Here is a 27,312-nt window from a genome sequence, read left to right as displayed (position 1 = left end):
TTGAAGCTCTGAGCAATTGTTTCACAATATGTCACATCACGTCAAACTCAATATAAGCTGTGGTGCAATTTGATGCCGCACGATAAACCAGACCAAGTTTGTTTCTAAAATATATGAACATTTGCTATCAAAATGTAGAGCAAAAAGTTGCAGATACAACCTTGCAACAGCAGGCACCATTCCCTAAAGAAACAGTATCTATCTCATTTATCCACGGCATGGTGGATTCATCTGTCTAGTAACGGTGCCTTCCAGAGTTTACTAGCTATTCTAGCGGACATAAAAAAAAGCAGGGAAGTTTCTTATTATTTTGAGGAAATTGATATATAGTGATATGTTGGGAGACTCTGTGATGGTTCTGCCTTCTATTAGCTGGAACCCTGAACATGGATATTATTGGCAGTACAGCTAAAAGAGTCAGTTGGCCTTTGCCTCCAAACTTCAGTTAGTTCGCTCGTATAATCACATAATGGAAATCTGAAATGGACTGAAAAAATAAAATCTACTCAGTTCAATTACTGGTCCTCCATTTTCTCCTGGTACCCAACTAAACTGCCAAACACATACACTCCTTAATCTACTATTTTAAAAGTCAAATAAAGCTCTGATGCAAACTGTTCCCCACTGCATCTGTTGTAATTTTGGTCTTCATATGGAGTGGAGAGATATTCAGATGCTTGGTGTGATGGTGGGGTGGATGATAAGGAAGTCAGTCCTCTAACAGACCCTATCATCATCCTCTGTAATTCATCCTTTCCCGTTTTGGTCAGTACCAAGTTTTGAAACATTTAGAAAGTAGTAACGGCCAGAAGTGGAAAAAGCATCTACATGGGATCTGTGGAACCACACAATGTGCCATAAAAAGGTAAACACACAGCAAACATCTTTGTCTACCCACAGGTGTAAAAGCTTATCCAAAAGCCACATCATTTTCAGAAAAAGACAGTAAGGTTGTGAGAAAAATGCCAAATATTTCCATATTCCTAATCAGAAGTGATTCTTTCTTTCCTCTTTCATTTTCTGTTCCAAATGGTAAAACACACAAATAAGGGCAAGAACAGCAGGAAACAACTTTTTTACTGTTTCAGCTTTTCATATTTTAATATTTTTCACTTAAAAAATATAGTATTTTGAAAAGGCAAAAAATCACCATGAAAATAGCTTTCAAGAAAAATGTGCCTCTTTAAAAAAAAGAAAAAAGGAAAAAAAAAAAGAAAAAACCATCGAAAAGTAACACTGATGAAACAAATTTATGCCAGCTGGAAGTATGGGCTAGCAGCTTTCTTCATAGCACTCTTCATGTACTTGGGTTGAGATGTCCTGCTCTTGTTTCTGCTCTTCAGCTCTAGGAGATATTATCTTTGCTTTGTCTATTCTAATTTTTAAGGTTTGTAATAATGGAACTCCCGGTTCCTCCTTTGGATGTTTGGCTCCAGTGCTGCTCAGTTTGAGACCCATAAGGGGTACATTTCTCAGAAGCACTTCCTCATCTCTAACAGAATAGACACGTTCAGCTAACACTTTTCACTTAAGACAGGCATGTTGTAATTAAATCAAGATTACATGTTTTGCCCAGCTCGAATACAGATTTGGGCTCTGTCCTTGTTACCATGGCAAGTATGCAGTCTGCATATTAGACATGAATCCAAGATATCTGTAGATAATTAATAGTGCTTCCTATTTAGCACGTTTTGCCTTGGACACAAAGCCAAAATTTTAATGATGGCTGGCATATTACTTAACACAGCCTGTCATCATTTAAATACCCAATTCTTTAGCTGAACTATTTCAGCCTACAAATACAGTGGGTAAAAAAGGCTGGAAAACTGCAGGAATATAACATGGGTGTGAATGTTGGGCAGTCCTGATTGAGCAATGACTATGAAAAGTAAAAAGCAAATGGAAGTTGTGCACCTCTAGAGATTTTTTGTAACAGAAGGGTGAATCTCCTTCGTTAATATTAAGTATAAGCAGCAATCAGTGATTTCATGATCCATAGTCATTTAGGAGCTATTAATCTGAAGCAATAAAAGCAACTCCAACTGGCATTTTCAGTGTACAGTATGGATCCAATCTACCAAAATGCTGTTCTTGATAATGGAAGAAATATCGTTCATTTCTCACAACCTGCAGAAATAGAATGGCAGCATTCAAAATTAATCATAACCCAGACCACTTCCAGAACTTTTGGGGAAGTTATTATCATTTGGTACTTTTGTCTGTGAAGTTTTTTTTTTTCAATTTTTTCCCAAATTATTTTCTTTAGTACCTTTTTCAAAGGTACTAAAAACAGGGTGCTCTCTTGAACCCCAGTGCTGGCACTGTGTGTAAGCCTTTAAATAAACAAGCCAAAACTGAGGAAATAAACCTTTCATTTGATACTCAAATGACAATAATTGCTCAAAATTCAGCACTGGCAGTGAAAAAAGAAATTACTGCATAAAAATGAGAAAAAAAAAAAAATTTGAATACTTGACCTGCCTCAGAGCAGGTTGTAAGCTTTCCAGAAGCAATAAGTGCTAACACTACTCTTTCATGGCTTTGGCACTGCAGTGGCAGTGATTCAATTCACACAGTCCTTTGGTTCCTGGTCTGGCCTTTGGAAGACAGGTTCTGCTCTGCCACAGTGAAAGCCTGAAAGAACAGCGCTGCCAAATCATCAACATCATGAAAGCAGATACAAATGTCCCACACCCAGCTTATCACACTACTTTTTTAAATGAAAATTATCTGCATTAAGGTCATAACACTTGGAATGAGGAAAAAAAAGCTGTTTGGGGTGATTACCTTCTTTCTCAAGTATATTTGCTTTTCTAAATGACTACTGAATATAACATGGACTAAATCAAAGACAAACATGAGAGCAAGAATATCAAGAAGATGTGTTAAGCAAGTTCTGCCTATCTTAAGGCAATAAATATGGCATAACAGAAAAACTCTAGTAAGAAAAATAAAAGGGAAGGTCACAACAAAGAGGGAAAAGAGGAAACACATCCTGCAAATGGAAAACTCATTTCAGAATACATATAGAGGCACATGATGTACTTCTATATAAAAGAAGGATTTCAAGATCACGAGTTGAAATACATTTCTGGTACACTGTTACCCATTTGAGATATTCATGAATGTTCATGACACCTACTGTCTTATTATTTACAGGATTCTACTCACCTATGCACTTTAAGCCATCAGGAGCTGTATAAAACCCTGGAGGACACTTGCAGAAGTAACTGCTAACTGTGTTTGAACACTCTCCTCCATCACAGATTCCAGGAATGGTGCTGCATTCATCAATATCTTCAAGGCAAAAAGAGAAGTAGGGGCAAGTTAGCTAAATTAGTTCTGGCACAAGAATAGGTATTTTATAATTAGTATTAACGATCAAATTCAGTGTGGTCTGAGACCCCTCCTAACTTATGTACTAGGGGCATAATCAGCAGTTTTGAATCAGGATCTTTTGTTAGGAATCTTATAAACACAAGTCAAACAGAACCTAAGAAAATATTGTATCTGTAAATTGCAAAAAGCCAGAGAGTTTGTTTTACTGCTTAATAATGATGGATGAAAATCTTAAACTGCAGAGGGGATTTACTAACTGTAAGTAAACCACAACCCCTCCAGTTTGAATTCTGCACACTAGAATTAAGAAAACTGTCATGGGACCTGTAATGACCACAGCGATTAGGAGCTTAACCGTTATGTCTCATGGTATCTCCAGCAGCACAGTGTCTCCTGGCACCATACTGAGGCAATAGTTCAATACTGACTCAAAGGAAGTGTAGCACCTACTGAATTGCCCATCCTTCTTACTGCACCTGGGTTTTTCTTGGAAACCCCCCATATAAAAGCATTGAGCAGCTAGGCACTGTTTAACTAATACAATCTGACAGGATTATAGCACAAAGCAGGATGATTGCAGGCAACAAAAATTACCTTTCCTGGCTTTCTCCACTAAGTCAGTGTTCTGAACTTTCAATAGATTTCTAGACAGTAACTGAAATACCTACTCGCAGAAGTCAGGCAATGTCCATAATTCCCCTTAGATTTTGTCAGCGATTTAAAAATAAAAGTCCAGATCATTATTTTCTTCACTAACGAATCTAAATCCATAGACTAAATCATCATCACAGATCCTATGCAGAAAAATTTTCAAAGTCTGCAGAAAAACCCCTAACAGATACTTTCTTATACCTGATCATAGCTGCATACGTAAACAGAGGGAACTTGTAAGGGCTTCTTCCACAGCTAGGAGTTTATGTTATCTACAGTCATGTGAATAATAACCTATGCCAGCCCCAATTGTTCCTTAATTACCATCAGTAGCCCGCCAGTGATGTGTAGTTACTTTCCCCCTGGTTTCCAGTGACTGTCTTAACAATGCAGCTGTATCTACTTAGCACTGCCCTCATCTTCTAGGAACCTGGAGTCCAGCTGAGCTTAAAAACAGCTCACTTTTTTCCATGGTACCTACAAGAAGAATCAGCAAAGCAGAGCAGAAAGGGAGATTATTCTCTAGCGTGATTAGTGACAACTGCCTGTCACAGCCATCTACAATCACCCAGTTGCTCTCCCGACAGGGAGAATCCAGCCACAAATAACGGCATCACAGGACTCTATCCAACCTCTCCTCCAGAGATCTACAAACAGATAGACACATGGCTGTAATAATGATTTCACCAACCACAAAAATTTCTGAGATGAAATACTGCAACACCACCCAACACGCCAAGGCAAGGAGTGAATAATATCATAGTCATTAAAAACGATTGGAGGAATTTAAAAGTAACGCCTAAATTGGAATTTGGCCCCAACAGATGGGGGAACACCCACAGTCCCACAGGACCATTAATGAGTGTTTTAGCAAGTAGAGAGGATCTCTATTGTACCTCTCCTGTGAAGACGGTAATACAAAAATTCAGTAATGTAAAAATTATCAATTCCTCTTCCCCTAGGTAAAGCCGTGGACGCTCTAATACCTTTGTGGGCCCTTGCCTTTGCAGGAAAGGAGTGGAGGGACTGGGGTGGCATACAGATAGCCAGACCTTGCAAACTGACCCATCCTCAGCGGTACGGGGCCTCGGGCCCCCTGTGCACACATTCCTCCCCAGCATCTCGCTAGCTGTCGTGATGTGGGTCGCATTCCACGCTTGGGTGTGTGAGAGGGGTGTGACTTTTTGTTCAGTGCTACTTCGAGGGTGTTGCCAAAGCCTCAAGTCCGAGTGCCCTGGGAGCACTGCTAAGAGACTTCTGGCTTCTGCTCCAGGATTATACTCCACAGGAGTCCCAAAAGTCTCAGTGACAAAAAATGTGGAAATTGAATTTTGGTCTGAATAAAGCCCTTAATTAACAGAGCAAAATGCAGTCGTAAATGGACCAGATTCAAGCATTTTCTGACTCAAATTCACCAACGTTTATTTTAAAGTCAGTGTTGCCACTGTTTATATAGAGTCCGACCTTTTTAAAAGCAAAATCATCACTCTTTATTTCAGGGTTGAGCCTAACCCAAACAGTATTTCACTATTTATATTAGTGTTGACATTCATATAAGCAACATTGTCATTGTTAAGTATGTGAGTTTTATAAAGGTAAGTATACTTGATGTACTCGCAGGCATAAATGTCACTCCAGGAAAAATTACTCCCCCCAGTCACCACAAAAAAGTATTTACCTCAGCATTAATGCAACTGGAAGAGGAATGGTTATATGAAGCAGTAAAATAATGTAACACTTAAAATACAGTTTTCCACCAGCTATGCTAATAAAGAGAATTTCAGCCTATGCACCTCACTTCCCATCTTGTTGCATTGTCTCACTGTACCCAATGATTTCTATCACGATCTTAATTTAATGGGGACCCACTGAAAAAACAGTGCTGGTAATTCAGCAGGTAGCTCCCAGTTCTACTAAATCAGTGATCAAGGACACATTACAGCTGCTAGAAGTCCTACTTGCTGGATAGGAAGTTGAACCAAGCACATGATCAGATGTTAATTATTATGTATTAGAATTAATTACAGTTAATTACTATATCTTGTCTTATATTGGAGATTTCAACTTAAAACTCAAAGGGATAATTTAAAAAAGCAGAATGGATATTCTGTTGTTACACGACTGTGCTCTTAATAGGATAGGAATCACTACCCTATTTCATGCCACTGGTATAAGGGTGCTACTTTTAATTCTTTGAATCGTATTAATACCTACACAGCTTTAACTAAAATTGCTTGGTACATGCAATATGAAGATGTACTGAAAGTAAGTCTCTGTCTGCTGAGGTTCAAAAATTTATAGGTATGGAATTGAAGAAAGAAAACTTCATCCTATCTTTGCAGCCAGGTGATCACTCCAAAGGGATTTCACCACGATGGGGCAGAAAAGTTGTGGCAGGATTTGGGAATGAACCAAACTATCCCAGGTTCTTGGGTGGAGTCCCTCAACTATTACCAAGTGCAGGCTCTGAAGGTGGTGTTTATTTGGGGTTTTTTGTTCTTTGTTTGGGCTTTTTCGTTTGTTTGGGGTTTTTTTTACATGATTCAGCAATCAAAAAATACCATAGAAATGTTTATACAATGCAGCCTATGCAAGCCTACAGTTTCAGTTTTTCAAATACTAATACTTAGCAAGGCACATGTTCAGTTTTCCTATTCACCATGTTCTTGGTACTTCATCTACAGAAGGAAAAACTTGCAATGTTGTTCTACACTAAAGGTGGTTTACTTTCTGCCAAAACCATTGGCAGTCAATATGAAAACCATGCTGTGTACAAACTCTTCTAAAATTGCTTTCCCTAACCTGCAATTAAATTATAAAGTTTTGCTTGAAATAGGGATTTTTCTTTTGAAAGAGTAAGTCATAATGCTTCCAAAGTGACTAAAAAATTTTGAGTGCTTACTTAAAGGCACCTGATGCAAGAAAGGGTGGTGGATGCACACCTTACTCTTACCATCACACACCTTTATGATATTGAAAGTTGGCACTTGTGGTGGTGTATTCCTTTCCCCCCCTTTTTCCCAGGGTCACTTTGACTTCAGGAACTCCTGATAAACTTTGGCCCTCTTGTAATGAGTTGGGCAGCGAAGCATTCCTTGACTGTTCCCAGAACTCTTGCATGGCCAAAGCGAGGAACAGCACTGGCCGTACCAGAACTTTCGTTACCTTACCCAGGTGGGGGACAAAGTTGGGGATAATCCGTCATTCCCTGATACCCCTATCTGAGTTGTAACTGGAGTGGAACGGCACTATTGTTGTTGAAATCCTGGGAATTGTCACAGATGACTAAAGCCAATCATCTGACGAACCTATAAACAGTGATCCTTACTGAGACCCTTTGAGCTCTCCTGGACTGCAGCGGGCTGCTCCCAGAATCTCCCTCTGAGCGGGACGCCTCTCAGAGTTTGCAAATTCTCAAGTTTGTGAGATTCAGAGGACCGCCGGGACCTGGGCTGAAACACTCCTCGGCTGAGACACTCCCTGGGGCTCAACCCTTTGCCCATTAAGAAATGCCAAGGCATTTAACGTGAGTATTTCACGAGACTCGAGGGGAATTTTTAACAGGTATACCTTTATAAATTTATCTAGCTTTAGGCCTTTATGAATTTGTTTAGCTTTGGGCCCTTACACGTGAATTGATCTAGATCTTTTTGTGTGTGTGTGTGTGTGTTTGTGTGTATTGATTTAGATAATCAATAATAAGCATAATCTGTAATCAAGTCAAATTGCTGCTAATCACATATAACCCCTTAGGCATAAACTGTTGTCCAAGTCTGAGAGTAGGGGTAGATCCAGCTGCACCTAGACTCCTCTCTGAGAAGGAGTTTAGAGAGCAAGGGGGTCTCCTCTGAACCTCGTGACTCAATGGAAGGGTCTCCCTTACCCTTTTATCCTCAATCTCTGTATAAATCATTCCAACATGATTTATAATTAATAATTCTGACATGATTTTCCCTGTGTACACTTAATCCATGTAATAAACAATAGAGTGAACCTTGCCATTGAATTCTGTTAAGTCACGCTTTTATAAATTTCTATTAAAATCATTTTTGCTGATACCTTTGCCAGTGATTCTTTAAGCGGCTTCAAAACCACTCATTCGTGACAGCACTCCAAAATCACTAACCACTTATGAAACTTGTCTGCTCAAATTAATTTTTGTCTAATGACTGAAAGGAGAATCAGTTGTAAGAGTTTAAACATTATCTGGACTTCACTATAAAGATGATGAATCAAAACTCTGCAATTGACACATTTTAGTACTATGTTCCTTATGTATCCAAACTTCTCTTAAAGCAAAGGAGACATCTATGCCAGATTATTTTATTATAGCTAGAAAAAATACGATCAAATCACAGTTAAAAACTAGCAAGATTCCATAATCACGCACTACAAGTTTCCACACTAATATCTAGCACCTGCTGTACTTCCAAAATAGGATGACCAATAAGGAAAGATAAAATGTTTGTCCTTCCTTAACATCTGCAACTGTAAAGATGAGTTTAGAACATGGTCCTGCAGTCTTCACTCAGCAGTGTCAAACTCCCATTAATGTTAAATACAGTTTACCTGAGTAGGTGGGAATGTGTTGAACCTTCCAGTCATATACACTTTTTGGTTAAAAGATCCACACAGAGACATGTGCCTCAAGCATTTCCAAAGCAACATATTGGTTAAAAAGTATTTTTAGTTTTAATGTTTAATTTGTTTCAGATGTACCTTTAAGTCTGTAAAATGTTATGTGCATAAAAGGCTGGAAAAAGCTGCAGGGCCAATATTTAAGATTCTCTGGCTTAGAAGGAGAAAGGACCATTATTCGTATTTGTTGTGAAGAATGCTATTTGCATATTCAAGGCAAAAGAGACTGGAAAGTTTGTTACAAACTTCTAAACAAAGTTGGCCCCACAAAGACAACTTTCCCTCCTTTACTTTCAGAAGAAAGTTCTAAAAGTTCTTACCGTCGCATTTTTGTGTCACTTCATTAAATTTGTGTCCAGCTGGGCATTTGCACTCAAAAGATCCAACAGTATTAATGCAATTTCCCCCTTGACAGATCCCAGGGATGGCTTGGCATTCATCCACATCTATCATATAAAAAAGGAAGAAACACTCACTTTTAATTAATTTCTCAAGAACAGCCATAACAATTTGTCTACACAGAAATTAAAGTAAATATGCCTAACTCCATTCTTCACCCATCATAATATTATGATACTTGCTTGTGAAGACAGACACTAATTTTGTAATTACTCTATGCAAAGTATGATTAAGTATAGTACTCTAAATATTTTCTGCAAGAAATCACATGGTTATTATTGTTACAGACATTAAACATCTAACTGCTATTGCTTTGTTTTTCCAAAACATCTGGGGAATGGTGTGCAGAGAACACAGCCTGCCAAAACCCAGGTTCCTTTAAAGTATCTAAAGCTGGGCACCCAAAATCACTTGCCCCTTTGAAACTTGGCAACTCCATACAGTGCATAGTCCACCAGCACAGAGATGCAGGAGCCGCGGAGGAGCAGTGTGCACTGTGCATGTCATTGTTGATGGAAATTATTAACTCGTCACTCCAGTAAGATCAGCACCAATGACTTTAAGCTGTGGTTAGGATTTGACTCAAGAAGTTTCATAGCCATAATTAATGTCTGACGAGGAGTTATTAATGACCTGCTTAGACATCCATATTTCTCTCTCTTTGCTTTTAATTTTTTCACTCAAGAAAATGAAACAACAAAGATGATATCACAGGCTAGGTAGGAAGCTCAAGACAAACATTTTCAAGAGGGCCCAGTTTTTGGCCTCATAGCTATTTTAGCACAACACCACGTGTGTCATCACTTAGCTGCAAAAGTGTTGCTATGGCTTAGTAACAGCTAGAGAAAAGAGACTAAAGGAGGAGGAGAGGCACGGCAATAGGAGACAGTGGAGGTCTGGCTCACAGTCCCCAGGGGCTGCCCTATGTCTGCTGCTCCCTGTCCTTCAGGAGCAAACACAGCACTCGCCACTCTCGAACCCAAATGCCTGCGCTTCCCCCGTCTCCCCAAGGAGTACCAGCTGCTGCAGGTAAAACCTGATTTCTTGAATTCTTGGGCTTCACACTAGGATTGGTTTCAATGCAGGGACACAAGCTGAAGGAGGTGACGCCTTCAAATCTCCCTTTCTAAGTCCCAGAGAGCCAGCTGTGATGTGTCTTGTAGTCTGAGAAGCAAAGTAGTATGTCTGTACAAAAGGCCAAGAGGCAATTTCCCTGAGAGCCACAAGTAGGAAGTTTCAGGAACGCCAAGGGGCATATCTGTACCACATCGCAGAGCATTATGTAAAGATCCCTGGGCTGACTGAACCGGGCCGGGGGGTGCAGCAGCAGAGCCAGAGCAGTGCTGTGCTTGAGCGAACCGCTGTGCTGGGCGGCACAGAGAACTAGCACAGCCTCAGCACCCTCGACACAGCCACATTGCTGCAGAGACTTGAGCTACAGCAATATGCTGTGCTTTAATAACAGTAATCAGCCAGACTTGATGGCACTGTACTGACTTTAAAAAAAAAAAAAAAATCAAAAAAATAGAAGTCACGCTCCTGAGTCACGATGTCTGTTTCAAAATCCCACCTTTTGGCTTCCATTTTCCTCCTTTGTATCTTTAAAAACCTCAGCTGTGATATTAATTTAACTTTCGGCCAGACAGACAAAGTCAAACTGTGGGCAGCGATATTCTATTTACTTTTTAAAATAAACTTGCCCTCCCCTCTGTTTTATTTTTTCTGACTTCTCCACACAATAATAACAGTTCCTTTTTCTCTCCAGAGAACCTGGATTTTATTTAACCTGCTTTCCTTTATTTAGATTGAATATGGATGTGAAATCCCTGAAATGTCTTGAGTCTGAATGGATGTTATCTGATTTCAAAAGGACTGGATTTAGTACAATTGCATGAAAAATAAAGCTAATATGTGGTTCCATAGCAGATCTGTTGAAATTATGAACACATTACAAGAGAAGGGAAAACTGGAAAGTACAAGTCAAACATACAGGGCCAAAACTGTGTTGGCACCGCATACAGATTAGCATAAATGTAGCTGCATGCTAAGAAATGTGCAGCAAGCAGAAGTAGCCTTATTCCGAACTGCACAAACCCATTGGAGAGGTCACTGCAGCTCTTCCATGACACAAACAAGAGGCACATAACTAGGTGTGGCATGAGTTCAGGGGTGTGGGCCCCATATTTATGCACATAAGATTTCAGAAGTGTCCAGAACCTTGATTCACAGATTTCTGCACAATTTAGTTCTGACCTTTACAGTGAGAGGGGGGAACAGAATGGCTGAGGTCAAAATATGTGCACATTATGCAGCATATACAAACATGCCCAACTCAAAGTTCACCATGCCTGTCTGCAGGCACCAACCAGGACTTGGCCTGTGACAGAGGATATCTACATTTTTTAATGGAATGGAATGCCTTGAAGTCCTTCATAGGAATTTCATGATTAAATAAAATTACTTGTAGATTTATAATCTTTATCTCCCCTATTTTCAAAAATACTGTAACTTACTAGAAAATGTTAGACAGATTGAAATAAACTAGCCCCAAAGATATGGTCCTGGGAATTTATAATCCACATCAGTTTAATACATAGCTGCCCCTGTTAACTTTCTCCTGTTTCCTGCCAGACATCCAGACAATAAAAGAATTTATACAGCTGGAAGTATTAGAATAAAAGCCAAAAGCAGTGTAAGGACTTTCTATGGCAAGGCATGCTCTGAAAGAAGTAAGCAACATCTGGGTGGATTTTACGATTTGAAACAAATGCAAATGCATTTCTAAAATTGTATTAAAATATATAATAGGGCATTTCAAATGGCACGACATGCACTTCTCTCCAGGTCGAAGCAGTGTACCTCAAGAGACAAGACATTCAAGATGAATCCAAATTCAAAAATTTTAGCTAAAAAATCCCACACTGGATAAATGGAACAGTATTGCCACGGATTGATTTTTGCATGTTTTGAGTGCTTTTTGAAACAGAATAGATTCCTTCAGGGAATGACTGAGTGGTACACTCAGAAAAACACCATTATAGAACCAAGGGAAAGGGCTGCTGGCAGCGAGAAATTCATTAAGATGCTGGCTGCTCTCACATGACCTAAGTTACTAACATACTCCCTTGAACATCAGGCATTCACTGAATCATGAAGTAATGCATCTGACAACGTTTTTCCATTCTTCACACATATAGCTGAGAATGGCTTAGGACAGGTTATTCACAGCAGTGTAACTCAATTAAGATTAATCCAGTAACAATTTCAGCAGCTTTTGGGGAAGCTTTGCTGCTAACTTACCTTGACAGGCCCCAGTTCGAATGTTTGGAATGAAGCCTCGGCGGCAGGGATGCGGCTGGGCAGGACACATTTCACAGGGGTGGCCCCATGCTCTCCCAACTGTTGCACAGCAAAGGGTTTTTGTGCAGACTATTCCACTGAGCTGTCCCTGGCACATCTGGTTGGTTATCAAAGTGAAGCAAGGGCCGGTCCTGTAATCTGTGCCAAAGACAGGAAACTTAATCAGCATCACAATAAAAATATACAACAAAACTTATAATAAGCAAGACAACAGCACATTTAGGCAAGTCTTCTGCACATAACTTGCCCACCAGCCCAACAATTTTACTTAGCAGTGTTCTGCAGAGGATTTTTCTCAAGGTTTCTTCTCATTCAAATCCATTGAAAATAAGCAGTTCTATAAATACATTGTGACTATTTTACCAAGAGTATTATACACTTAAGATTCTGCAGGTCCCCTTTGCTGCTTGGTTTAATCTCTAGTAATACTCTTTGGGAGGTCTTTTCATTAGTTTGTTTTAAATATTCAGTGCATTAATTAAAATAATACTGATAAAAGAGTTAGGGTATGTTTATTTCCACAAGTGTTGTTCTCAAATGAGTCTCAAGGGAAGAAAATACAGATTGCAGGAAGTTTTTTGAGGACAGTTTTCACTGTTATTCAGGCATACGCTGTACCAGATATGTGGGTAGGCTTTGCCTACAGCTGAATGGAGGGCATGTGGAACACATCTGCTTTGATTGTTTATGGTAGGACAGGCCACTTGGCCAACAGACAGAATTAAACTAAGATGTTAATAAAATACTAGTAGGCTTTATTTTGTTCCATTCTCCAAGGGCAACAACCAAACAGTGGTACTGCCAACTCCTGCTGTCTCCTGTATATCCGGGGTGCGCACTCCAGTTAATTCTTCACAAGCGACCCTAAAATGTTTTTCTGTTATGGTGCACCAGGACAGAGCGCAGCATCCTGTAAACATAGCCACCAGATTATGAACCTGATGTTTGTCTGTACTGAAGTAGTTACCAGGTGCCTCAGCCAAGGTCACTAAGTAATCCACACTGCCTTATGGTCATGACATTATAAATTCCTCCAATTTTCATGCCACTTCCAGACTTTGTTAACAATAATGTTTCCACTAAACCACTGATAAATAGTGTTAAATAGGGCAGAAGTAAGAACGGATGCCTTTCCCATCTGCCCCATCTCCCCACACCAGGTGCAACTTGAAACCCATCATTTAACCAATCTTCATTCCAATCTAGGGATGCTATGTCCATATGCTATAATTCTGCTGATTAATAAAGCCATTCCTTGATAGAATAAATAAAATGGCTTACAGAAGTCCTGTAAGCTATACAATAGTGCTATACTGTTACTATTCATCAATTAAACATGATCTTTTCAGAAAGGAAATCAAGTTAGTTTGAAAGACCTATTTCTGACAAACTTGTACTAAGTGACACTAAATACCATTTACTCTTCATTAACTATGTATTACATCCTGTTGTATCTTTTGCCTGTTTAACAGACCTATAATCACACAGATAATCTCTTCTCCTTTTATAATACTGGAACAATAATAATATTCTTCCAGCCTCTGGAAATTTGTCCTGTATTTCCAGATTTATGGAGAATTAACCTGCATGATATGAGAACCCTTTAGCTAGCTCTTTTCAGTCTCCCTGGTGCTGGGTAGCTGGACTAGCTGTACAAAAATATGTAAATGCAATTACTGTTATTTAATGTCATCCTTAAATGCTATCAGACTGCAAATATAAAATTTCTGTCCTATCCCCTCCAAAGAGTACAGCTACATTTACTGAACGCTTCTCCCTCCTCTTCCCGAGCAATTCTGTGAGCCTCATCATGGAATGATCAGAATCTCCGATAACATCTCGCTTACTCTTGGTTACTTAATTCCTTTTCATCATCTTAACTTTTTTTGGCTTGGTATTTCTCATTGTGTCCCTTCACTTCCCATCTTAATTTTCTACACTACAGCTTCTATCAAGTTCTTTTCCCACTTTTAAGCATTTTTGTAACTGCCTTCATTTTCCTCATTAGACAGGCTTGTTTTGCTTTTGTCTTACAAACTTACATTGCCTTCTTTCTCATTTCTCATTGTAGAAATGCAGCTTTGGAAGCATGTAGTACAAAACCAAATATTACCAGCTTTATCTTATTCCTTCAGCACACAAATGAATGCAAATAAGTCATGGTCAGTTATACCTATCAATTAAAAAATTTTAGTTCCAAGATTGATTCTTCGTCCTTGAACAAAGCGAGGTCTAAGAGACTTACTGTATGCAAAACTCCCACTATTAAAACTCCTAATATTAAAACAATAGATGACAATTTCTTTAGAACCACCACAGTTTTGTGTCAGCAACAGGAAATATCCAGTGTACCTCCTCAGAATGAATTCTCTCATTGTAGATTGTCCCTGTGCCGTTTATATATAGACAGTTTAAAAAGAAGTCATTTTGTTCCCTGTCACAGCGGGAAACATACGTCAGACAGTAGTGAATAACCCATCTTGTATTTTATGGTAGAATATGAATGGATCAGTATTTACGATTGTTTGCTTTCAAGCTATAAATGACTTAGCAGTGGCTAATATGACTTAGAAATATGGTGAACTCGATGAAGTTAACTTTATAATCATGCAAATCTTTCCACAAGGTTTCAGTAACAAGAAGTAGGTCAAATACGCTCTCAAAATCAAGCAAATCCAGCTCCTATTTGTTATTATCCACATTCATAACACTTTAGTATGGAGAATTATAGACTTTATTTTCCCCTAATCCTTTGCCTTGATAAATTTCATTCTTAGTACTCAGTTTTCTGCTGAGTACAGCCTTCCTTCTATTTTCTCAAATACAATCTTTCACCTTTACACAAGTAAGATTTTCTTTTGCGTTCTTAATGGGAAATTCTAAAGGTCAGAAAATGCGTAAGAAAAAGATCATTTGGATGTACACACCAACCTATGGCCACAGAGAACACACTTCAAGTCCATTTTTCTTATACAGAGGCTTAATAAAAAGAGCTCTAAAATTAATGCATTCTTAATAGTGAGTTTAATATTTTTTGACACATTACAAGATGAAGGCCTACGAGAAGGAAAAGGAAATGGGATTCCACTAACACAATGGCAAAAAGAAAAGAGAATGGTATCACATGTAAAGAGATTTCCCTGAGTTACACCATTTTCCTTGAAGTTGTTTGGTTTTATGAATTATGCTCATTTCAGAAGATGCAGTAAACCCAAGGGTCTATGCTACAAGGCACTGACTTGGGATATTTAGCTTAAAACCCCAATCTTTATTTTGTAACAACAAAGTTTCCTTATAGGTTCATGTCATTTGCGACTACACAAACTACTTCAATGAGTAAAGCTCAAACACAAGGTTCCAAGTGATCAGTCAGGAGTTGAAAAGAGAGCAAGGGGAAAAATATAGCCAGAAAAGCTATTACACAATTTGCTTGGGTTTTTTTTCCAGAGGTAATTTCATTTTAACTAAAGAATGTTGAGACTTGAAATTATTTTAATAAAATTATTTTTTAAAGATGTGCAACTGATAATTCAAATGTTTTAAGTCACTTCTAATGCAAATTTCAGCACGTGCAAGCAGCCTTCAGTAAGGCATTAGTCACGGTTATCTAACAACTTTATCTGCTTCTTCACATACTTCTTAGCTATTTTGATAAGGAATAATTCCACAGGGAGCCTCAGACAACTGAGAAGATAGCAGAAACTGTAAAACCACATTAAGTTCATATACCATCAAAAAGAGCAAGAGGGCAATAGAAGGAGGCTGGTTTACACCATGCAAGAATCCAGCTTATAAAGTCTGCAGGAAAGAATCAAGCTGCATTTTGATCTAGAGCTCGTTCCTGTTCCAGCCACAATCATCAAATAATTTTAGTTATCTTCTCAAAAGATCCTTTATGTTCCTAAAAGCACCAGAGAGGCTGCTGAAATATGTAGTACTGGAAGGCTTTGATCAAAACCAAGCACAGCAATAAATAACAATAATTGTTCCAAGTAATGCTGGACAGCACCAAAGAGACTCCAAGCACCAGGATAATGCAAGACTTTCGACACTAGATACACATCTTAAGCCCTCAGCTCATGTTAACCTCTGTTTGTTTTCAAGCACAATATAGTTTTTAATGTAAAAATACAGTTTAAAAATTTTTTTAACTAATGGAACCCAGATTAAACAATTATGCTAGTGCAAGGATGCTGGATGAAATTCTGATCACTCTTTCTTCCAAGATTCATTCCTTATAAATCTTCTATAAAGAGTTCTTGATGTTTCAAATTAACAGCCTGATTTTGCAAACTGATAACCACCTGTTAGGGAGGTTGACAGACTCCTCCACCCTTGTTAAAATAAATGGAAACTGAATGGGTGCAAAGGTCAAAGGATGGGACCCTAGCAAGCCAGCATTTATCTTACCATGATCAAGATCTCACTACTGAAAACAGGAAAATGCCATCTCTTGCCATCATAAAGAAATGGATAACGATAAAATGAGTGCTGCTTTTCCAGTTCTCAGCACACAGCATGCCCAGCTCACACAGTACCTTGTGCTGCACACTGGCTGAGCAGCAAACCCAGAACACTGCTTGGAGGGAGCAAGCGTTCCTCCTAGCTGTTAGCACTTCACATGGGTAAATTCTGCATGAACCCCCAAATCCAGCCAAGATTGCTGTGTAACTGAAACCACCCTCGGCAACGCAAAAGGGCAACTTTCCCTTTCTTTAGTACAGGGGAAAAGGGAAAGAAAGGAATATTCTATTATCATACAAAGAATGAAAGAAAGGTCAGAAAGGGCTCTAAGGCAAGTGAAGTGTCTTAAAGCTGATCTTTATTACAACTTACTTTCCTGCCTAGCAGCACTTTTGTTTCTGCTGTTTGGTGGGTTGGGTTTTTTTTTTTTCACCAGCTGGGGATAAAAGAGGACATTGGAAGTGAGACTGCACAAGGCAGAAACACAGTCTCGTCTCTGCAAAGCCTACTCAGCGCTGCTCACGTGTGACCTACTGCACTTGACGGCCCGTGCCACTGCTTGGCCAGCCATCAGAAAAGAGAATCGCACCAGCTGTACCTGAGAATGCTCTTTTGGAAACTGATCTCACACCGCCAAAGAATAATGCTAACTAAAAGGTTGGCGGTCTCTGTTTCAAGTAGCAGAATCCTTTTAACATGGTTCACGACTTGAGGCAAATTTCAACTATTTTTTCTCAAGCATCCAAAATGCGTATTTCTAATGGAAAAAAAAAGAATTTTATAGCAATTCTGTTTTTCAATAGCATTCTTAAAGTACAAGCAGGAATTTTAAATGGTGAGGGAACCAGCTACTATGGAGTTACAAGCAGAAAAAAATACTGGGTAATTAAAATGCAGCACTCTGCAGTCGGGTGCAGAAACAGTATGAGAAATCGAGCTTCCATCTTTTCCTGGCCTGGAATGGCAGGTGCTGAGAATGCTATATATAAGAAAAGATACCACACCTTTGTTATAGAGGGGGAAAATTTGCCTTAAGCACAATTTTTAGATTAGAAAAACAGATGATAGGATTTCCAAAGGAGTTTCCAAAGACGTCCAGTGGCTGGACATTTATATATGGGAAAAATTAATGGGGGAGAAGGGAACTTCGAATGTATCAACTGAAACGTCACCAATAAGAATGATATGAGAATGACATGAGAATGACACCAAGCAAATTATGTTTTTGGAACAGGGATAAAAACAGTGTTTTAAAAAAATTAGCTTTCACTGAGCCATGAATGAAGAATCTTAAATGAATCCTAAAAATACACACATATAATCATATTTACCTAAGCTGATTCAAGTGTGCTTGCACAAACAAAACTCCTATCACTTTTCCTGAGTTTAAAAATCAGGAATGGAAGAAATGTATATCAGATATTCTGATCTAAAATCTGAAATAAATGGTGACACAATGGCAGCATGGATATGATGACAAACACCAACTCTTAAAATTTTAGTTCTTTGAGAAAGCCATGTTTCTTGACAGGATTGGAAACCATACAATATCTCTCACTGTACAAACTACTATGCTGTTAATGGAAAAAACACAGCTTCCATCACTGTATGTTTCACTTGTACTTCAATCATTTTACTCTCTTAAGAGAGGGTAGCAATACATTTAAAGATGATGGAGAAAAACGCCATGTGCCTCATTTCAGGAGACAGGATCTGCTGTGCCCGAAATGAGAATTTTTGCAGTAAAATTCCAAGAATTACAGAGAGTCTCAGAACTGACAAAAGAGCACAGCATGACCACCAAGCTGACTGTAGCAGTAAGCATCACCATAGCACAGAGATTTACAGAACACAAAGGTTTAGCGTTTCCAAATGTCCTTCAAAGTGATTCTAGGTATTTTCAGACATACTAAAATCTCCTGGTAAGGACAGAGACAACAAACAGAATGCTTTACACACATACCCCTCCCGAAAGATCAATGCAAACCTGTGTGTGTCACTGTACCAGAGAAATAGGGAAAGGCAATGCACTCGTAACTCCATTTTCATTTGCAAAATGTCCCTTTCAGCTGCTTGTAGGCTATCATGAAATCATGTTTTGCACACAGGACTTTGTGGCTTTTAAGTGCTGGTCAGAAAAGTGAATGACCATGCTCAGGAACCCATGGGATAACTATTATTTAGCTCCGTCTTTCCTAATAGGGGACATGTCGCACATCTCGCTTCACAGACTGAATCAAGACCAGACACACAACACAACATTCCCATGTTAGCTCAATGCACCGACTTCCAACCATTTAAAAAGTCAGACACAATAATTCTCCATTCACAGGTGACACTGAAATGCCAGTTGATAAATGCATCCAATCACAACACGCTCTTTTCCACACAGGCCATTTCCTTAAATAATTACTCACTGTTAAGCACTCCCTGTCCTCTCCTCCCCCCAGCGAGACACCATTACTCACCCCAGTCAGATCCCAATGTGTCATCATTGGAAAGTACATGGCAAAGATATCAGAGGGTGTTCAGAAGGAAAGAAAACAAAACTTCGTAAATATTTTAAAACTTATTTCCTACGATGTCTAACACTTCTTACCAATGAGGTTTAGTAGGTTTAGCTGTGGTATGTGAAGAAATTATCACCATACCACTGCTGTCTGCTCCCTTCCAGTGCCAGAGATGGCTTCACATATTAACAAGACCCTTTCCCAGCTGCTTCGGCACACAGCACAGCACAGAGCTCAAACTGCTGAGATCTAACACTGGCTAGTGCTAAGATGTCACTGGAACTGGGGACTCGGAGTGCAACCGTTCAGGCACTGTTTCTGGCAGGGGTATAAATCCGGCAGCAGAAATGTCTCAAAATACCACAGCTGTGCTGCGGGCAGATCACAGCTCCAAGTTGCCTCTCGTTATTTTAACAAGAGTAAAAAACATCCATTGAAGCGTACCTAACACTTGCAATAAATAACTTCCACTGGTATCATAACTCTTCATTCTGTATTAGTCAGCTACAAAAGCTAGTTACTGCCTCATATATTCCAGCCCCAGGAATATTATCCTCTAATTCATCATTCTGATAAACCCATTTCTGCATGTCTTCCTCACCTTTGCTTGTTGCAGATTGTTCTCATATATTGACTTGCTGGCACACTTCAGCCTAAATTTATTTTCCATTCCGTAAGCTGCTTCACAAATCCATTTCTGCACAGATGATCTGTTTAACATGTCTATCTAGCAAATACTATCTAATCTTCCTAGGATACTGGTTAAAGAACAGGACTTCTAAATAACAGCTTACTAACCATGTGAGACTAATGTTATCAGTTGCATTTGATGTACAGAACAATTCAGGCTGACCATTTTCAAAAGTATTTTGGCAATCCATTTTCAAGAACAAATATACAACTATTTTCATGCCAATTTTGTTCTTGCAACTGACCCAGTTCTCGAAGTCTTTAACTGAAAAGTAATAACATTACAGTAATAAAATAAAAAAATAATGTTCAAAAATTATTATAGAATTGATTTGTTGCACACATTTTAATCCAACACGCAGACTAAGCATTTCACCAAAATCAAGGCTTTAGCTCTGTTGTTCCAAATTATGTGCGGCAGCAGTCCAAATACAGAAAATTGTTACCACATTTTATTCTTTTCCATGATGAAGAAAACAGTAAGCAATGCAGCTAAATGCAGAATAACTTCTCATTTCTGAATAATCAGTTACCTGACAAACTCTAACCCACCCTACTTTGCTGTATAAGCTACAAAAGAACATTTCTTTGCAGATTTTAATTTTTCCAATTTCTTTCACAGGCTAGCAACAATGAAATAAAATTCTGAGTTGATTTCCATCTCTCTTTTTGCAAAAAAGTAACTAACTTTGGTGACATATTTATTGTCAAGACCAGATGATTATTAAGGAGAATGGATTCAACTGAAGAACTCTGGAAGTTTCACTTAAAAAGAACAAGTTGGCTGAAGTTTATTACTACTTTTTAAAAAGAGTTCTTAAGAAGTGCCACGTTATAGAAACTCTCTTAACATACCACAATGTATTAACTATTAAATAGCAAGGTAAAGACAAAGCTAGTAGACGAGCTCTGTATATTTCTTCTCTTTGGCTCCAGAAGACACTATAAAATAACAGACTATCCAAAAGTTGTGCAAACTGTGTAAGAAAAATAGATCCTAACGACTTACAGTATATTAAATAGACCAACATCCAAAGAAAGGGAAAATGCTTTCAGACAATGCAACACACAAGATTTAAAGAAATAGTGCTCACACTTAAAAAGGAGAGGGAGTGGTACAATGCATTAGAAATAACCTTTTTTTCCTAAAATATAAATGTTCCTCTGCAGTGTCATGAAACACAATACAACTGCAGAAACTGGAATGAAACTCAGTCCAGAACTGAAAACGGGTTATAAATAAAAAGGGGAGGTGAGAGGGAGGAAGGGAGCCAATTTCACTGCTCAAGCTAAGTGAAATACAATGAGTAAACATACAGCAGGAAAGTACAGTAGGAATGGTGAGAAGTCGACTTGCTTTCAGTGTGGATCACTTAAAGGGAAGGCAGGAAATGTAATAATGATGTTTTGGGTATTGGTAAGTATATATTATCATAATGACACATGGACAAATAACTTTTGTGGTCCTAACAGAATGCAGAACTTCTGAAGTCCTGGCAGCTATTTAACAAGGTAATTAGAGCAATCAACAATTTCTTCTTACTCCTTTATAAGAGCTGCCAGGAATCATCTGGCTTGTCCTAAGCAAGCTCCCTCTTTGCCATAACCCAAAAGGACCAGCACTCCTGAGAAATTATGGCGGTGGAAAACTACCAAATGAAAGCAAGGGGCACAGATTGTATTCCTGTGAAGACTTCTCTCGACACGGCAGACAGTTCCCTGACAAAATTTCTTCAGCCAGGCACTTGCCCAGGTTCTTGTATTCTCAATACTTCTCATACACACATATTTTTAGTGATATGATTTTAGTGATGACAGATTTGATGTGAAGTAAATACTGAAATTTTTTTTTACTAGCCTAGAGACTTTGGAATAACTAATACTGTTCTTCTTGAGTAAGGTTGTAACATGGTTTTATGTTGTAAATAGCAAGCTAAAAAGACACAAAAAATATCTGAAAAACAGTGACAACATACAGAATTTCGATTTTCACAGAAATATTTAAACAATTATTTAATTTCATGACTGCACAATAACCCCTCGAAAAATCTCAGAAAGTGTTACAAATTTAAGTCAATAATGTACAAAAATTGCTTCAGACACTAATATCTCACCTCCAACTCTATGGTGAAACACATCAACTACTTAATTGAAATACCACGCAACCCTCTGTGTTACAGGATCAGATTCCTTCCTCAATGAAACTGTGGCATCACTCTGTGTGTACACCAGTGTAATCATGACCAGAATCTGGCTCATTTTGCATAACCACATATATGGGATTTGCATTAAGACTGTGGTCCAAAAATAAACACAGTAATAACGTGCACTACTTAACTCTGAGTAAGTCTGATGGTATCTCTGTTGAAATGTTACAGAATACATGTCATAATTCTGTAATTATCTCATGTATTCAATACCTATTGCTAGAAGTAGGAAACATCTCTTTCCAAGAAGGCAAATGATTTAACCCTTGACTCACAAGTGTTTCCAGCTAAGCAAGTATAATTTTATTAAATATATATATTATACCCACCAATATAAAGTACATGAGATGCTAACACTTGTGTGTTTCATTACTCTTAATTTTTTGTACAATTCTGGAGATGTTACTGTGGACCCTACCTCTCAGTTATTATTATTCTGGTCATCTTTGGATTTTACAGGTTTTCAGTGAGTCTAGGGTTCTCTCTTCTTTAATACTTTCCTACAATATTTATTAAAGCATTAAATTGCTCTGTTGGTAACCGTGAATGATCTTCAGAAAATCTAAGATACTCACAGAGCTTCTAGACTTCTATATTTATTGGAAAGAGCCAATGAACATCAGATATATTAGTATTTAATTTAAAAAAGTAAACTCATATTATTTCTTCAAGGTCTACTGTCATTCCTACCTTCATTGACCACTTGGTTGAAGAATACTTCTCTTTGCTTAGCACTAACAAGTGGATGTCCCCCAAAGTCAATGAATGACTGGCCTCAAGTGACTGAGGACTTTCCGCATCCATCATATCTTTAATCCAAGGATTATAGAAACTGTTTATGACAATTGTCAATTAAATACTCTTTGTTAAAACCACACCAAAATCCTGATTTTCCCAAGCAGTGAGAGAGTACAGAACTAATTATAATTAAGTATCTTAAAACAGGGGGGAAAAAAAAAATATGAATCCACAGATAATTATTAAACTTAGGGTCAAGTTCTCTTCTTACCTGCACGTTGCAGGCAAGAAGAGCAAAAAGGTCTTTATTGACTTTCCTGTTAGCGATGTAATGAAGAGCACATTTTATTTTAGTTTTTAACTTAAGATATTGGTTGAGAACAATTGCAAGTCTTTCTAAAAGATTTGGAATTACCATGAATACTCTAGGCAAACATGGGAAACTTTCTGTGCTTTTACTCAAAATGCAAGCAACTCCACATTCTTAGCATACTGTTTAATGTTTCTTAACATTTTAATAGCATCTGTACTGATGCCTTTGTCCTCTTCTTATTTGTCACACTTGCTGTGTATACATTATTTTAGTGTAACAGGTATTGCAGATCTATTTTTACCTCAGCACTGGAAACTGGCATCTCTTCTACTTGCTGATGGGAATGTCAGGTCCTAAGATTTCATTTGCCTCTACATATGGGCCAAATAATTAAAACTTGGGAAACAGTCACCAGCCTGAGTGTCTTGAACGTGAACATTCAAGCTCTGAGACTGAAATCCTAACAGATTTCTGTTTCCTCCCTATTAGATACGTGTAGGTGCCCAGACATGGACATCCAGCATGAAGTCCAGGTCCCAGTTACAAGTAAAGGGTTAGACTCATTGACTTTGAGAGAATGACAATTCAGTGGGGGAATCCCGTTGGCCTGTGACTGTGCATGCACACACCCACACGTAGAAAACAGCCAGCATTGGGGGGGTGAGGGGAGGGCAGAGATCCACCCAGCTTCAGAGGCCTCTTTCCAAAAGCTGGGCCATACTGGCTCAACCAAAAGTGACACACTCCAATTGTATTTTACCAATTATGTGCTCATGGGGAATAGCATCAGAATCTTGGAAACCGTAGTTTGTACTGAACGGTCCATTACACTGATTGCCGTACAGTTTTGGATGATTTCTCACTACTTATTTTAGAGATTCCGGGTTGAAAAACAAGGTTTCTCTCACCTTGTTTATGTGCCGCATAAATCCCAGCGGTCCTTCAAAGCTGATATTTTTATTTTTTGCCATGACAATCACTGAAATTTATCTGTGTAAATGCACAGAACATCTGAAATTAATGGTTTCAATTAATGGAGTTCATAAAAGTGGTGCTCCAGAACATACATCAGTGAGAACCAGGTAAGTAATTTTTATTTGGGGGATGTGGGAGAAAGGAATCAGGGGTTCAGCAAATGAGCCAGGTGTGTGTGAATAGCTAACTAGGGCACCGAGGGGAAAGAACAGCTCTGGCCTGTTCTTTGTATACTTCAACACAGTAATGCTGATTTCATACAAAAACGGGAGATCCCAGTTGAAGGAGGATGATGGATATACATGCGTATATATCTGCACATACTTGCACTTTTTCTTTTTCCTCTTCCATATGGGGTACAGAAGATTAAAGCAGAAGTTTTGTTACACTCTGGCTATACAGAGTTTCTCCAAAAGATAAGTAAATACTCAATGTAATAGGAATCACTCAGATTTAGGTTAGCAAACTGCAAGCCTCACTACCTCCCAACACAGGAGTACTCAACCTTTGAGTAACATGGGTGCGTTAGCCTGTCATGCGACCCGAGCCTCCCGTTCTCAGTTTACATCGCATCGTGTAACACGCTACATAGCCTGGCGTAGCTACACATCACTGCTAATGCATCATGATGTATGAGTAGTACCAGAACCTAAAACATGTGAAAATTAGAGAGCCACAGAACACAGAAGTCCTTTAAATACATTTTCTATTCTTAAAAATCATTAAAATGCCTTGAAATTTAGTATTTATAGATTTAACTATGCTATTTATAGATAAAATAATAATTTATGTAAAATTTACAAAGCCCTTACAGGCTTTGCTTCTGTTTACAGATAAAAGTATCCGCAGAAACTGCTGTTGATCCAGATGCCTGTCTAATACATAATACTTCACAGCCTTACAAAATGCTGTATAAAAGGATGGAAACTGCTTTTTGGCCTACTTTCTACACTGACATACTGAAGAGGAGGGATAGTCTTGTGGTTGAGACACTTGGCTGGGACTGAGATGACCTGGGTTCAGTTTCAGACTCCGCTACAGACTCCCTGTACGTCCTTACACAAGTGACTTAATCTCCCTGTATATTAGCTCCCCACATGTAACGTGGGGCTGCCAGTCTTCTGGATGCTGTTGGGTTTTTTTCCTTTTCAGACTACACAGCCTCTGGGATACAGACCTGTGTGTTTTGTGAATGATAAAGGGAGCCTCAAGCTGAGTTCAGGCCTTTTGGCATTACTGTAATAAAACAAGAAAAGATCTTTCATGTAAGTTTTTTGTGTTAAGACCCTTCAAGGTTTTTTCGTGTTTTTTTCGGGGGGGTTTATGTTCCATTAATTGTCAGTTTCTAGTAAAAGACCAGAGGAATTAGCTCCTGAGATTTTCTGTGCTGGGCAAGTGCAACAGCAGTAGAACACATTCCACAGAGGAACTCATGCACAATCAATTAGGTCGTCTAATTAATTTTCCAACTCAATAGATGCTATGAACTATTTTTTTTGCAGAAATATATCTATACTGGATACACATGTGTAAAAGCAATCCAAAAACTTTTAAAATCTTAGAAGAGAAGAACAGATAATATTCAGTGGAAGGGCATGGGCTGCTACATGGGAACAATGCCCTCTCACGTGGGATTCATATTTCTGTCATGAAAGGAGAAAACACATATGGGGGAGATGAGAGTATTTTGCAGTTGACAACATTGTGTAGTTACAATGGGACTAACTTGTTAATCAGTATTTAGAGTTATTTATGATATTAGGTACCCCATAATTAGGGAGAATGAAAACATTAGCCATGTGGAGAGAAAGAGCAAAAGAAGCACTTAGAAAATAGGTTTGAACCAAACAGGGACAAAAAGGATAGATATTTACAGGGTTTTTAACCACAGATGACACGAGGTATGCTATAGCATCTAACAACAGAGATCTGTTTCTCTAGTCCTAACTCAGACAAAACTTCAATTAGCATCAGCAGGGACTGTGTCTGAATAAGGACTCTGGAACAAAGATTGAAACAAGCAGGAGCAGAATGGCCACAGAGTTTTATGCCTTCTCTCACAGGGTCTTCAGCAGCAAATTTTCAACTGCCATGAACTTTCCCTGCACTTCCTCTCCCATCATTGTGATCACCCAGAAATACTTATTCCACACTAACATAATGAAGTGTTTGTGAGACTATAGTTATAATTGCGATGTCTGGATTAAAGCAGTGAGTTGTGACATTTCTAAGAGTCCTAAGGGAGATGACAGTGAGTTGTGGAGAATACACAGATACTTGATAATCCACAATTATGGGAAAGATGACACAGAAGCACAACAAAGCACTTCAGTTGGGATTTTATCACAGGCATTTCTACGTAAGCAGACTAGATTTATAAAAGAACTTATGAAAATGCCTATAGGAAATAAAAAGTGATAAACATAACTGTTTCTCCAACCTAGAACACTAATCGGTGTTCTGTTAGTAATTACTTCAAATAATGTGGTTGCTAGATCAGATGAACAGACAAGACAGCAAGCTCTGGAAAAGAGCTGCCTGTAGGTAGGGGAAAGCCAGAGCAGAAAGCCTTCAGGGAACAAGTGTGAAGGAAACAAGGATACAAAGAAGCAAAACAGCAAAAGAGCAGAGGGAAGAAAAACAGGAAGGCAGCAAAGACGGGATGGATCAAAGCAAATCTAACAAATGAGTGGGAGGTACAGAGACATGGAGAGATAAACAGTGGGAGCCAGCAGACACCATGTGTGAGAAGAGGAGAAAAGGAAGGGGAAGGGAAGGAAAAGGCCGGCCAGCCCCAGAGCTTCGCCAGCCAACCAGGAGAGGGAGGTTTGCCAGGACAGGCCAGCCAACTAACTAGTTAAAAAGGAGGTCCAGAGAGCCAACTCACAGAGAGCAGCCAGCCAGGCAAAGCCATCCAGGAGAGGAATCTGCATATCAAGTAGAATGGGAACAGTCCCAGCTCCACCCAGGAGCTGGGTGACCTGACGCAAGCACCAGGCTTTGCAGCTGGGGGAAGGGCAATAGCAGC

The 27,312-nt window shown here is 38.8% G+C and overlaps 1 protein-coding gene across 1 annotated transcript in view; it reads right to left on the bottom strand.

The window, feature by feature from the left end:
- Window positions 1-27,312, bottom strand: part of LOC104081352 (fibrillin-1-like) — a gene marked incomplete at its 3' end in the record, with an annotated part of 96,680 nt that overhangs the window by 40,902 nt on the left and 28,466 nt on the right. Inside the window, exons 6-8 of the mRNA XM_009584068.1 lie at window positions 12,328-12,525; window positions 8,949-9,074; window positions 3,172-3,297 (exon numbers count right to left, since the gene is read on the bottom strand). Coding sequence (XP_009582363.1) covers window positions 3,172-3,297; window positions 8,949-9,074; window positions 12,328-12,525 — 450 coding nt within the window. The remainder of the gene's footprint in view (window positions 1-3,171; window positions 3,298-8,948; window positions 9,075-12,327; window positions 12,526-27,312) is intronic.

Source organism: Fulmarus glacialis, unplaced genomic scaffold (assembly GCF_000690835.1).
Source record: "Fulmarus glacialis isolate BGI_N327 unplaced genomic scaffold, ASM69083v1 scaffold5848, whole genome shotgun sequence".
Classification (NCBI taxonomy): Eukaryota; Metazoa; Chordata; class Aves; order Procellariiformes; family Procellariidae; genus Fulmarus; species Fulmarus glacialis.
This window is presented reverse-complemented; position numbering and strand designations above follow the sequence as displayed.